We start from the raw sequence: 13,494 nt of genomic DNA, 5'->3' as shown, positions 1-13,494 counted from the left end.
GCGGCACGGCGGCTCGTGCGGATGTGGGAGCGGTGCTCACGGTGGGCGTCAGTCCCCGGGAACCCGCACTGCACAGTCTGACATGTTACGTGAGCACGGAGATACGTTGCTGAATAAGCAGGTCCACGATTGGGGCTCAACAACATAACTTTATTGCTGTGTACATGTGGTGCTGCTCAAGGCACTGTGGCACGGACTGGGACGCTCGGAATGGCGGCGAAGGGCCTGGAATGCGCGGCGGGGCGGGGGCTCACATGCCCATGCGGATGCTCTGGATGATCTGGAAGATGGCTGCAAGAGAGGGGGCGCTCAGCGGGGCCGCGGGGCGGGGCGGGGCGCGGGGCGCGGAGCTCACCTGATCCGCAGACCACGAAGATGAACAGCGCCAGCAGCCAGGGCCCAACCGACGCCTTCTCCTCCGGGGCCGTCCTCTGCGGGCACAGCATCGCGTCACGCGCCGCCCCGCGCCTACCCGCGCCGCCCCCGGCCCCGGCCCCACGCACCGAGGTCTTGGCGACGTTCCCGCGCTGCGTGATGTTCTTGCTGTGCTTCTCGTTGGCCATGCGGATGCGCTGCTTGGCCACCATGGTGCGGCCGCGCCGGGCCGGGCCGGGACCGCTCCGCTCCGCTCCGCTCCGCTCTCTGCGCCGCGTCAGCACCGCGCGGCGCCGCCCGCCGGAAGCCGTCACGCCGGGCGCCGCCCGCCGCCAACCCGTGCCGCCCGCCGGCAGCGCTTCCGGGGCGGCGGGCGGAAGCGGCCTCTCTGCGTCACGTGACCGGCAGTGCCTCTCGCGCCGCGCGACGTGGAGCTCCGAGGGGCGGCCGCGCCGCCACTCACCCGGAAGTAGAAGCACCACCAAGATGGCGCCGCCCGCGCCGCTGTTGGCAGGTGGGCGCCGCGCCGGGCGGGGGGGGCTCCGAGAACGGCGCTGGGCTCCGCCCTCCCGCCTGCCGAGGTCGAGTCCCGCCGGCGACGCCGCCGCTCCGTCCCGGTCCTCCCGTCCCGCTGCGGAGGCGGCTGTGGCGGAGGGGGTCTGGAGCTCGGTGGGACCCGGGCGGGCGTTCGGCCACGGGCCCGGGCTCACGTCGTTCTCCCGGCGGCGGCCGAGGGCTGGCGGCAGCGTTCCGCCGTGCTTCGGCCGCCGAAGCGGTCGCCGCTGTCCGCGGAACGCCCGGGCGGAGCTCGGCCGCGCTGCGCGGCGGTAACGCGCGGACGGGCTGCGGTGACGGCGCTCCGTGTCACGTCTGCCCCTGCTTCAGTCTGGCGGTCAGCGTGTGTGAGGCCGGAACGTTCCTTATGAACTTTAGTCGCTTTGTTAACTCTAAAACGCGAAAAAGGGGAGAGATTTCAGCGTTCGTAAATGAGGTTAAAGTTTGGCTTTGGACGGTTCTGAGAATTTGTAGTGGGTGCGTGTTTGTTTCCTCTTTCAGTGCGGGGCTCCGAAGGGCTCTTCATGGTGAACGGGCCGCCCAGCTTCACAGAGAGCACAGTGTTCCAAAGGTACCGTGCTGCACGGCCGTCTGCTCCGCTGGCAGGCGTCACCGGGCATGGAGAGGTGGAAGGAACCCGAAGGCTGTCACGGCCCACTCTTGGGCTGATGTCTGGCTTTCAGGTTTTTTGCTGAGATGTAAATGTAGACTCCAGAATTGAAAAATGTGTAAATAAGTGAACTTTTCCATACCTGCAGTTGTTCAGAAAGCTGCTTCTGAAAGCTTTGCCTTGGCCTGACTCCAAATGTGAAAATGACTGAGCAATTAGAATAGAACAGCTCAGTTGGAAGGGACCATCAATGGTGCTACAGCCCAGCTGCGCTGTTTCTGTTATGAAGCGTGATTCTGGACTATGAGACAAAAATTGTTGTGGTGTTTTAATTTTTAAAAATACTTTAACTTATGCAAAGCATTTGAATACTAACGTGCATTTCTTATTTCTTTAGGGACTTTGGAAAAAATTGCAAAGCTGTTGCTTTTAGCAAGGATGGTTCCCTCTTTGCCTGGTGCAATGGAGAAAGGTTGGTGCATTTTATGATGCTAGTCAATTTATATGAAGTAAACTGGGTCAATTTTTGCCATATTTACCTTGTTTATGTGAAGGCTGTTGAAGCAGTGGCTTTATTTTATAAATAGTAAATGAAATACTTGCTGTTTTTTTTCATATTTATAATGCACACACTCCCCTGTAACCTGGATCTGCTTTAGTTGTTTTGCTTTGTGGATTTTTTTTCCTATTTCCCAGCACAGCAGTGTTTGGTTTTCTGTGATTAGTCCAAGTAGCACAACCTTGCTGCTGGTTGATTTTTTTTCCTCCATGACAGTATGTTCTGCCATGCAGTGAGTGCTGGGCTGCGGTTTAGCTGTGGAGGTGGAATGTTTTCAACGTGTTACGAAGAAATTTGAAAATCTGCTGTATCACACCTGAGCTGTTAATGAAGTTCATCCCGCGTATTTTTATTCAGTTAGAAGATCTTTAGCCTCTTCTGTGGAAGCATGGATGGAATCTCTGTGGATGGAGCATACCTTGCACTGGCTCAGAGTCAAAATGTTGCATATTGAAGTACAGGATACACTTTGACCAGAGCTTTCACGTTGTCAGTTTCTGTTTTGCTTGGGTGTCTGGTTTTAAAATATGTTCCTTCAAAAATTTAGTAAAAGCGGGAGGAGAAAACAGGTCTTCTAATTTTGTATCATTGGAGCAGAACCAAATACATGAAAAGTTACCTTGGCAATTATCTCATCTAAGCATGTTTCATAGAAATACTGTCTTTTGGTTCCAGAGTAAATATTGTTAACGTCACCAGTGCAGGACTGCTGCGTTCCTTTGATCTTCCGAAGGCAGTTTGTCTTGAATTCTCACCAAAGAATAACATTCTGGCAACGTGGCAGGCCTATTCAGGTGAGCATTTACCTGCTACAAAGGTACGCGTGGTAAATGAGTATTTTAATGTCATTTAATTACATTACTTGATTTGCCATTGTGGCACTTTCACTGGTTGAAGGTGCAACATGGAAAACATTCAGAAAATGACTTGATTGTTGAAATGTATGGGAAAGGAGGGGAGGGGTGAGAGCCTCTGAAAGCATCTGGTTTTGAGCACTCTCACAAACCAGTGTGTGTGCACTGTCACTCTGTGAAGTGGGTGGAGTGTTTCCAGCAAATGCCAACGGGACGCTTCGACAAGATGCTGTTCCAGCAGTTTGTAATGTGTAGACAAATGAGGAGTTGTCTCAGAGTAGTTACGTCCCCCTCTGGACACAGGCAACATAAACATCTATTCTCTCCTCTACCTTTGTGTGGAGTTTGTTCCTAATTCAGATAAGCCACAGATTTATCAAAGCTGATGTCTGATGTGTGTGGTGTGAATGCTGTCTGTAAGTGGAAGGGTTGCTGTAAGGTAAGGGGGTGGGGTGTGCTGTGGCGTGGGATGCCTGGTGTGCTGCTGGCTGGTACTGCTGCAGGACAGATGCTGGCTGTGGGCTCACAGAGGTACATTAGGAGGTGTTTGAATGGATGTCCTGCGGCCAGTGGTAATGGGCTTGTGATGGAGTCCCTGCACCTCTGAATGCTAGTTCCTTCTGCAGGCTGCAAGACTGGAAGATACTATCGGGTAAAGCAATTAACATCCTAGAGCTTAGCATGACAGGAAGAGGGATGTTTCTTGTAAGAAGTTTGGTTGCTTGTAGAGTCACGAGTTGGAAACATCATGATTCAAGCAGATTTATTCCCAGGAGACCGCGGCTTCAGTGCAGTGTTTTTGTTGCAGCTGCCAAAGATGGCACAGCAGGGGCACCCAACCTGCAACTTCATGATGTGAAAACTGGAAAGTGTTTGAAGTCTTTCATCCAGAAAAAGATGCAGAACTGGTAAGTAACATTTCTAGCTGTTAACTGCTTGCAGAATCTGATACAGGCGAATAAATACAAGTTCTAGTGTTGTGTTGGCTTTCAGAATGTTGTCTGCTGAAAGCAATAACTGTGCTTATCAGTACTTCTTGCTCAGCTCCTGTTGTTCATTCGTTAGTGTAAACCCACTGTCTTTTGCACCAGAGAGAAGGACGGTGAGACAGTGTTGTTTATCTGTCTGAAGTGTACTGTGCTGAAACTTGTTGGCTTTAAAAATGGAGGAGAAAAATATCTGAGATTGCTGAAGATGAGTGCTGTTCACTTTTTTTTATTATTCTTGTTATTTAAATGTAGGTGTCCCTGCTGGGCAGATGATGAAAGTATTTGTGCCCGGAACGTGAACAATGAAGTGCACTTCTTTGAGAACAACAACTTCAGTAAGCAAGTATTTCTATGAGTGCCATTGTGTTCCATATAGGCCTCTCTTTTTTTTCCCCCTTACTTTTTTCTCATTTCTTACTATGCTTGCTTTTAATTTTGTATATTCCATTTTAGTTCTGGAAATTCAAAATCACTGTATTTTAATTTAGTATATTTTCTTTATTATTTGTTTTTCTTTTCATTAATTTATCTGCTTCAAATGCACTTTCAAATAAGAAAGCCTGATTTACAGGAACGAAGGAAAACTGCTGAGGAGAAGGATGGGCTGTGGGGCTTCTGTAATTGGCTGTTTTTCTTAGAACAGAATTTCTGCTTAAAAAGTGCATGTGTGTGTGGGTGTGTGTGTGTGCATAGCCTTGTAAGAGTTTCTTGAGCATTAGTCCCAGTGTTGGTAACGACACTGAGCTTTCTGTTGTGATTTGCCAGAGGAGAGGGATTTCAGAAAGCAGTCACAAGTGCTTTGTTTCTTTACCACGACTGGTTTATTCAGCAGAACCATTCCTGTACAAAGATTCTTTCCATTTTTTTCTCAACAGAAAAAAATACCACAGAGCCTGGTAGTCATTATGCACAATGAACTACTTTCATACTCCTGGAGTATTTCATATGCTGAACTTGCACATTAATTCTTCCCCCCATCCTCACTTCTGGCTGTTGTGCGCAGAAATCAGACTGTTAAGAATGCTATTTTCCCACCACAGTCCGTGTACAATAAATTATTATTCCAGCTATGCAATTCTTTGTAATTTAGTTACAGAATCGGTGTCAAACTCCCATTTCTGTGTCTCTCTGTGGGACGTAGACGTGGTGCTAGGCATTAATGTCCCTCCAGCGCCTCGCAAGACGGGCCCATAGCCCTGATGCCGTTCTGACAAACGCTGCGTTCTTCTTTAGCCTCTCCAGGGCAGCAGCAGTGTTGTTCTTTCTCCCCTCATCCCGCATTAAAGCAGCAATTTATTTTTTTCCTCTGGTGTCTGAAGACACCCACGTCCCCTCAGCTCCCTTCTCACTCTGCGCCAGGGAAGCGTGCGTCGTCTCTGTGGCGTGAGCCCTGCTGGTCAGCCCCAGCTTCCTTGCTACAATCAGTTGTGAGTTGGTGTTGCTTCTTCACTTTTTAAGAGTTGGCAAGGTGTAATTCCTGTGAGCTGTTATGTAGAGGAGCAACGTTCAGTGCAGAGCAGCCTTTGTGAAGGCCTCCTGTCAGGAGGAGTCAGCCAGTGAAGTTGAGTGGAGAATCCCTGACTGTAATGGTGTGTGTTATCTGCCTGTGATGCTGCCTCCTATGAAGGCAGCACGGAGAAGATGAAGGGAACTGTTTGCTTAAAACACAGGCTGTCTGCAATTAGGGTGCAGAGCCTTTCTTGTTGTTTGAACTTCTAAATACTCGATTTCAAAGCCAGGCTTGGTTTGAGTTGTTTTTGTAAAAAAAACTAGCCAGACCTCCAGTTTGATGGAATGGGAAGGTAATGGTTGTTTGTCTTTATATCAAACTTTTGTTATCCATGACAGAGGCTCATGAGAAAGTATTGCTGAGTATTCCAGGCTGCTCTTTGATGTCATCACACCTGTAACTTCTTTTTTTTGCAGATACTATTGCAAATAAGCTTCATTTGCAAAAGGTTAACGATTTTGTGTTATCGCCAGGAGCGCAGCCAACCAAGGTACTGCTGTGGTTTGTTTCCAATTTTTTCATGGGTTTTCTTCAAACATTACTGTTATTTTGGTGTGGTGTACTGGTATGAATAGAGCTCGTGCTACCAAGAATTTAATCTGCAATAAAATCTCCTTGCTTTGTTTTAGGTTGCTGTGTATGTTCCAGGCAGTAAAGGTGCACCATCATTTGTTAGGCTCTATCAGTATCCCAATTTTGGTGGACCTCAATCTGCACTGGCCAATAAGAGTTTCTTTAAAGCTGACAAGGTGACAATGCTATGGAACAAAAAAGGTATTCAATCACTTTGTGAGTTTTACATTAATTTTCATGTGTAGATAAATACTGAAGACAGTCATTGCTGCCAATGCAGTGTTAAGGTTGCAGTTCTGAATTACCATGCAGTGCTCAGAACTTTTCCACGCTGACTTCTGACACGTGATTTTTTTGTCCCTTACTGTATCATACAGAGTATTCTATGCTCTTGGAAATTCAGGAATTGAATTGCAAATCCAAATTGAGTTCTGCATTCTGTAGTAATGCATGTAAGCTGTAAACATAAGGCTATGCGTTGATATAATTTTTACTCTGTAAAACCATGGGTACACAGACCTACCACGACTGGGATGCGTAGCACAGTCCTCTGCATGCTCTGCTGTTTGTGAGCACTGAGGGATGCAGAGTAATACTGCCCCACCGCACCCCCCCACGTGCGCCTGTTTTACTTCAGCCCGTGTTGTTTGGGATCAGGGAAGGGATCACGTGGCCCCGGGCGTCTGTCCCTGACAGGTGGCACACAAAAGCTGTTGGTGAAGCATTTCATTGTAATGATCAGAATGCTTGTTTCTGTCTTAGATGGAAAGCCTAAGACACTGGTGCTGCTGTTGAACATCTTTTAATGAAAGCACGTTCATTTCCTCATAATTCAGCAGCGATTCAGCTTACGCTCTCCTCAGACGGGAAGGATATTAGTTTGGTTTGGGTTAATGTTCAGGAGGAGTTTGAGGAGAGAACGAGAACAGTGCTGACATGCAGGCAACTAATTGTAAAACCCACTGTCAGACTAATTTCTCTTTGTGCGTGGTAGCTTGTGTAAAAGCTAATGTAATATTCAGCAGTTGTACTGATGACTCTGTGTGTTCTGCAGCCACTGCTGTGCTGGTCATAGCCAGCACTGACGTGGACAAAACAGGTGCTTCGTACTACGGAGAGCAAACTCTGCACTACATTGCAACAAATGGGGAGAGTGCCATCGTACAACTACGTGAGTGGCTCTCGGGCGTTTCTCATTGCACTGTAGCTCTCAGCAGTGGGAACTGCTGTTTCACCAGCTTCTACTGATTAAAGTATGCGAGTAATTCCTGTGTGAGGCTGCACAGGAGCAGAACTGTTTTTGTTTGCCGAGGAAAGATCTGGGCAGTGGAGCCAGCTTAACGTTTGTGAATCTGAAATGTTGAATAGTTCTAGATAGGGTTTTAGACATGCAATCGATTGTTACTCAAAAATTAGGGTACAGAGTGAGAGCACTTTTTAAAGTATATTGGAAAACAGAGGTTCTGCATCTTGTTTAGTAAAACAGAAGTAGTTTTGTGATGTAAAAATGATACAGTGGGAGAAACAAGAAGCCATTCTTAATTTCAGTGTTTTGTTTGAACTGACAGTATGTTCGTTAATCTCCTGTGTGGTATTTTTTCATCATCCAGCTGCTTTTGAGGTCCAGTTTGGAAGTATTTTCCATGCTATCATTGTCAGAGGGTTTTTCATTTTTGAACAGTATGTGCCCAAGCTGCAGCCTTTGCCTTAACTGTTGAAGCCCATGTAAAGCTGCCTTAATCCCCTCCAGCTGCTTACTGTCACGAGTTAATTTTCTTTCAGACTTCCATTTCTGCAGTTGCAGTGGGATAATGTCACCTAAAAAGTTTTTAAAAGGGAAAGCACACAGGGAGTGCAATTGCATGGCTGAAAGATAACGAGGTTCCCAAAGATAATGAGGCTTCAGAATAACGAGAATGAACCAGTTTGGTACTCTGAGTCAATGTTCCGAGTTAAGGATTACCTTTGGTGCACTTGGTGCTTACCTGAAACGTAGGTAAATGTATCCAGATTACAGAATGTGATTATGGGGACCCTGCACGCCTTACATGAATCGCAGTTGTTAGTCCATTATTTTTAAATCTCCTGGTGTTCTAACTCCAGAATAGCTTCCAGTCGAATCGTGTTTTCATGAATATGTGTAAAACCATGGGTTTTTTTTTGTCCTCTCCCACTTTAAAATCCGTCTTATGAAATACCGCACGTGGCCATGGTGCAAAGGTGACCTAAATCAATTCTTCAAGCTCTGAAAGCTGAGCTGTGCAATATTTCTTGAAGTCAAAGAAGAGAAACTAGTATCCAGCTGGTATAAAACTCCTGTTTTTGCAGGTTTCCAGTGGGACAGTTTGAGGAGGTCCTGAGATAACATACTTGAGTAGCAAAGAAAAATAAAAGGGATTTTTTTTACTTGAGAAAGTGTGCTTACTGTTAAAGTGCCGCTGCTGACCCTACAGAGGTAATTTGGAATGGTAGCAGTTACTGTTGCAAACCTTAACGAAAATCATGAGAATGTAATGTTGTTTGTTTCCACCACTACTGTTAGTGTAACTCATTTCCAGTCAGTAATTAAATTATAGGATTTTAGCAGAGTATGAAGATAAGAATCACTGATAGCTTTTCAGTACAAGTGAAAATAATATAATCTCATAACAACGGCTGCATGTTTTCCTTTTCCTTTAGCAAAAAATGGTCCTATTTATGATGTTGTTTGGAACCCCAATTCTGTCGAGTTTTGTGCTGTGTATGGTTTTATGCCTGCCAAAGCAACAGTTTTTAATCTGAAATGTGACCCTGTGTTTGATTTTGGAACCGGTCCTCGCAATGCTGCCTACTACAGCCCCCATGGACACATCCTGGTACTAGCAGGATTTGGAAATCTCAGGGGACAGATGGAAGTGTGGGACGTTAAAAACTACAAACTCATTTCCAAGCCGGTAGCCTCCGATTCCACCTATTTTGCCTGGTGCCCTGATGGGGAGCACATCGTAACAGCCACGTGCGCCCCCCGGCTGCGGGTCAGTAACGGCTATAAGATATGGCACTACACTGGCTCCGTTTTACACAGCTATGAAGTTCCATCAAATGAGGAAATGTGGCAAGTTTCCTGGCAGCCCTTTTTAGATGGAGTGTTCCCAGTGAAAGCAGTGAAATACCAGGCAGTCCCGAGTGAACTGCCGAGTGCTGAGCCCAAACCTGCTCAAGCGTATAGACCTCCGGCCTTGAGAAACAAACCTGTCACAAGTTCCAAGCTCGTAAGTAGATTGTTTCGTGTGTGCTTTAAACTTTTTAGCTGTGTTCGTTGTGTTGCCCGCCTTTGGAAGCTTGGCCTCAAATACATCTTTATTTTTAACGAGAGACGTTAGAAGAGTAACTGGGCGAGGAATGCTGTGGGGCTTTTCTAGAGGCTTTCTTGATAATCCTCTCTGACTGACGCTTTGTTCCCTGTTTGAAAGAATTTATTCTAGAAAAATTAATTTCTTGGGAGAGGGAGGAGAAAAAACAGAAGACGAAACAGTCACCCTTCCCTCACCTCCTAGAAAAACCTACCTAAATAGCAACAACAGCAAAACTAACCCAGCAACCCGGTTTTCTTTTCTTACCCTGTGATTTTCTGTGCAGCATGAGGACGAGCCACCTCAGAATATGAAACCACAGTCAGGAAGCAGTGAAAAGCCACTGTCTAAAACAGCTCTGAAAAACCAAAAGAAACATGAAGCAAAGAAGGCTGCTAAACAGGTACAGCAAAAGCTATTCTTTCAAGGCTAACGTTAAATCAGCCTCCACAGTGACACTGATCAGTCTCAGAGTAATGATATCAGTTGCCCCGAAAGCCATCTGCTGATTTTGTGAAAGCGATCTTGTGGGGTGGGTGGTCTGTTTCAATTGGACAGAGGCAGATGTGAAAGGATGACCTAAGGACAGCTTAGTCAGTGGTTAGTCGTGCTGTAAACGTTAACTGAAACCAATGTTAAGATGGCATAATTGTGCCTTTTCACCTTCTGGCAATCCACTAGCTTCCGTCCAGACTGGGAAGGTGGGAATGGCCTTTCCCTGCGGGTCAGGGCTATGGTGGGTTACCAGGGCAGACCAGAGAGCTCTGTTCTTCTGTTTCACCCCTTTGCTTGCTGTTCTTCAGCTAAACAGATAAAAATCACCTGCAATTTTTATACAAAGTTCTGAATTAACATAAAAGGTTGGGTTTTTACGTTTCTTACACCACTTTAGAGCTCTTTCTTTATCTTCAGAGTTAATGACCCATCAGACTATAAATTGTGTTTGTCACATCACCCTTACTGATGTTTTCCCATGCTATGTATGGTGGTTGTCTACAGGAAGTAGAATTTAAACAGGAAACAACGTGAATGACATTCCAAGAAGAGCCATGACCTCTGTAAGATGTAGCACAAAACATCACAGCAAGTCAATTACAGATTTTGGAGAATACTAGCAAATCAGAGCAGGAAGAAATATTAAATAGATTAATTCAGATGATTGAAAAGATTTGTCAGGTCCGTTGTAATCTGTAGATAGTGTGATATATGTTTTTAAACTTACAGGAGGCCAAAACTGATTGCGGTCAGGACTGCACACAGTCTTCAGCATCACAGAATACACCACGAAGTGCTGTGCCTGTCGTGACGTCAGGAGATCCTGAAATTGACAAGAAAATAAAGAATTTAAAAAAGGTAAGGGGACTTTAATTTAAGAACAACGTATTTCTCTAAGAGATGGTCTGTAAGATCTAGTCTGAGTGTAATGTGACTTGAGCTCAGTAGGAAGCATTTACATAGATGGTAATCTACTAAATTTGTCAACCAACTTTCTTTGCTTTTCCACCTTGTAAAATAGTAGAAGTCATCATTTTCTATGTCTCCGAAAGCTCTTGCCAGCCTAGACAGTAAAGAAGCTGCTCAAAAGTGCATGGAAGAGCATTCCAGTATGCTGTTACAAATACTGTTGCACGTGCAACAGAATCCTCACAAGAGAGAGGGAAGAGCTTAACTGTGTTTATTCTTAAAAAGCACCTGTATAAGGTTCCTGTTCTTGGTCTGCTTTCACCAGCCCCAAAGAGAACCTGCTTTGATTCTAAGCAAGACAGATCCTCTTCTTCCTCTAATCTCTAAGGGTTTTTTTGTTTTGTCCTTGAGAAAAAGAGAGCATACTTCTAAGTGGTTTTGAATCTCGAATCTGAGAAGGAAACTATGCTGTATGGTTTTGAATTTCTTCCCTAACTTCTGAGCAGGATGAGTGCAAGGTTTACTGCCAGTCTTGGAAATTCTCAAATGTAAATGATTTCAAATTGGAAGTTGCTCTGTTCAGGCTAGAGAATCTTCTCTGTTCCTGTGAAATCCATCAGAGGTTTTTTCCTCTTGGCTGCCTCCTGCATTTCATGTTCTGATGGATGTTTCGGGCCTTCCAAAGAGAATGTGTGGTAAAGAGGAATAGTGATGGAGGAGTTGTTTCTGAAAACAGGTTTGGCCCTTCAGTGAGATGGTGCGTGGTGTTTTTCAGAAACAAGCATTCCTGTTCTTTAAGATGTCTTGTTCTTGAGGGAAAAAAAAATGACTTATTAGTGGGGTATTCTGGAATGAGCATCTGGAGATGCTTAAAGGAAAAGTGCCTTCCGTACTGAGATCAGCCTCCTGGTAAATCTAGCAATTGCAAGTGCAGGAACATGTGTGACTCTTTCTGGTTTTGGCTTACTTATATATATATATATATATATATATATATATATATATATATATATATATATATTTTTTTTTTTTTTTACAGAAACTAAAGGCAATTGAGCAGCTGAAAGAGCAGGCAGCTGCTGGCAAACAGCTAGAGAAAAATCAGGTACTGTTAAGATTTCAACAGTTCACTAGTTCACTTGTTTTGTTTTGTTTTTTTGCCTTTGCATTTCCTATAGTTCTTTGTGATGGTACTGCTTAATTTTTGAAAGATTTTGACCTGTTGCATTCTTTCAAATTCAAAATCAGAGACAAGCATTCAAAAGAATGCACAGAGCATACCTGCTGTTCATTTAGTTGGATCCCTACCTCTGTTTCTGACCACCCCCTTGACCTCAGTGAGGTGATACCCTGCATTCATCGTGTGGCCACCCGTGCTGTAACCACAACTTCAGTGTGTTATGTAAAATGCAATGCAAACACTGACAAAGAGTGCTAATGGAATGGCAAAACAAGTGTTTCATTGTCTTGGCCTTACAATGACCTTCTCTGGAAAAACCATGGACTTGCTTGAGCTTGTGGTATCTGACTTCTGGTCCTTTAAACAATTGGAAAAGGAGTTGGTCCACAGGAAGAACATGTGAAGTGAAATCCTGCATCTTCAGAAAGAAAATACATACATTTTGTGTGTAGAGCACACACTGCTCTGTTTGTGGCAAGCTGTTTGCTCCTGGGTAAATTGTAATTCTCGTTTGCCATGTTTCCTCCCATTCTTTGCAAGTTAATCCATACAGCTGTGCTGGACAATGTGATGGGAGTGCAGTGCATTAGAAACTCAGCTTTGGGTTCCCAACTGGGCTTCGGCTACAAAGAGAGCCAGTAGGTGTCCTGTGCCATGACTTGCTGTGATAACCAAGTCGGCTAAATTAGGGCATACTCTGCCAGGGCCTGCAGGACTTGAAGATTGCTCTTTCCGTGCTGTTCTGCCTATTATCAAATAATCATGCAAAATCTGTATCAGGCTTTTCAGAGCAGTTAGGTAGTGATGCAGTGTCTGTTTCGTGTGGAGCTTTCAAAGTGGGCACCCGAATTGTGGCCATGTGGGGGTGCTGCTGGGTGGGAAGGAGTGCAGGGCCTTCACAGCTACTGCTGTTTGGGTTTCCTGTATGAGCTACAGCTGTTGGCACTGTGCTTGTTCTAGCTGGAGAAGATCCAGAAGGAAAGTGCTCTGCTCCAGGAATTGGAGGACCTGGAGCTGGGTCTGTGAAACTTCATGCGTGCTGTTAGCACAAATTCCCCCAAAATGCAACGCGTATTGACTGGATCACCGTGAAAAGTTTCAACGATGACTGAAGATGCTGAAGTTGACGGATTTGCTGCACGTTGGCCTTTTGAAAGCTTTCCCAAGGCGCTGTGTGAGGCGTGCTGTGCCAGCAGCGCTGCTGCCCCGCTCTGCCCTGGGAGCAGAGCCTGCCCGGTGCACAGCTGTATCCTGTTTGAAGAGAGGCGTTCTTTGTCGTTGGATGTAGATAAAAATAAAGAGCGTTTAATAGAAAAAGCGGTTCTGTTCTTCTGTGCCCGGGCAGAATTTGTACAGTGGTCGGCAGCAGTAACGCGGCGCTCCTCACTTCTCGGCGCTACGTCGTGGCGCAGCTCGCAGTCACGTCTGGTCACGGCTCACGGTTGACCTCGCGCTTCCACGACGCGGAGGGTTTTAAACGGCGAGTCTTGCGCGAGACGGCTTCGGTCTGAGGGCGGAGCGGCTCGCCGGCCTTCCCTCCCTCCCCCCCCCCC

General features: G+C 45.9%; 2 protein-coding genes across 2 annotated transcripts; one reads left to right on the top strand and one right to left on the bottom strand.

Annotated features, from left to right (window-relative positions):
* Positions 1–225: 225 nt before the first annotated feature.
* On the bottom strand, positions 226–615 carry SERP1 (stress associated endoplasmic reticulum protein 1). The gene is made up of 3 exons (XM_079539592.1): positions 504–615; positions 356–431; positions 226–291 (listed from the first exon to the last, which is right to left on the bottom strand). Exons 1-3 carry the CDS (start codon positions 585–587, stop codon positions 251–253), a joined length of 201 nt encoding a protein of 66 aa, XP_079395718.1. The 5' UTR covers positions 588–615; the 3' UTR covers positions 226–250.
* A 246-nt stretch (positions 616–861) lies between these two features.
* Positions 862–12,967, top strand: EIF2A (eukaryotic translation initiation factor 2A; the record flags this gene model as incomplete). The annotated part of the gene is made up of 14 exons (XM_079540029.1): positions 862–889; positions 1,432–1,501; positions 1,938–2,012; positions 2,775–2,893; positions 3,762–3,861; positions 4,195–4,277; positions 5,869–5,942; positions 6,082–6,226; positions 7,080–7,196; positions 8,705–9,276; positions 9,644–9,760; positions 10,582–10,710; positions 11,801–11,866; positions 12,902–12,967. 14 exons carry the CDS (start codon positions 862–864, stop codon positions 12,965–12,967), a joined length of 1,761 nt encoding a protein of 586 aa, XP_079396155.1.
* Positions 12,968–13,494: the final 527 nt, after the last annotated feature.

This window comes from Tetrao urogallus (genome assembly GCF_951394365.1).
Source record: "Tetrao urogallus genome assembly, chromosome: 9".
NCBI lineage: Eukaryota > Metazoa > Chordata > Aves > Galliformes > Phasianidae > Tetrao > Tetrao urogallus.
This window is presented reverse-complemented; position numbering and strand designations above follow the sequence as displayed.

Excerpts from the sequence above, each read along its gene's own strand:
- SERP1 (XM_079539592.1), bottom strand. The coding sequence starts at position 587 with ATGGTGGCCAAGCAGCGCATCCGCATGGCCAACGAGAAGCACAGCAAG. Across the intron at positions 432-503 it reads GGAACGTCGCCAAGACCTCG|AGGACGGCCCCGGAGGAGAA; the intron begins GTGCGTGGGGCC and ends CTGTGCCCGCAG. Across the intron at positions 292-355 it reads CTTCGTGGTCTGCGGATCAG|CCATCTTCCAGATCATCCAG; the intron begins GTGAGCTCCGCG and ends CCTCTCTTGCAG.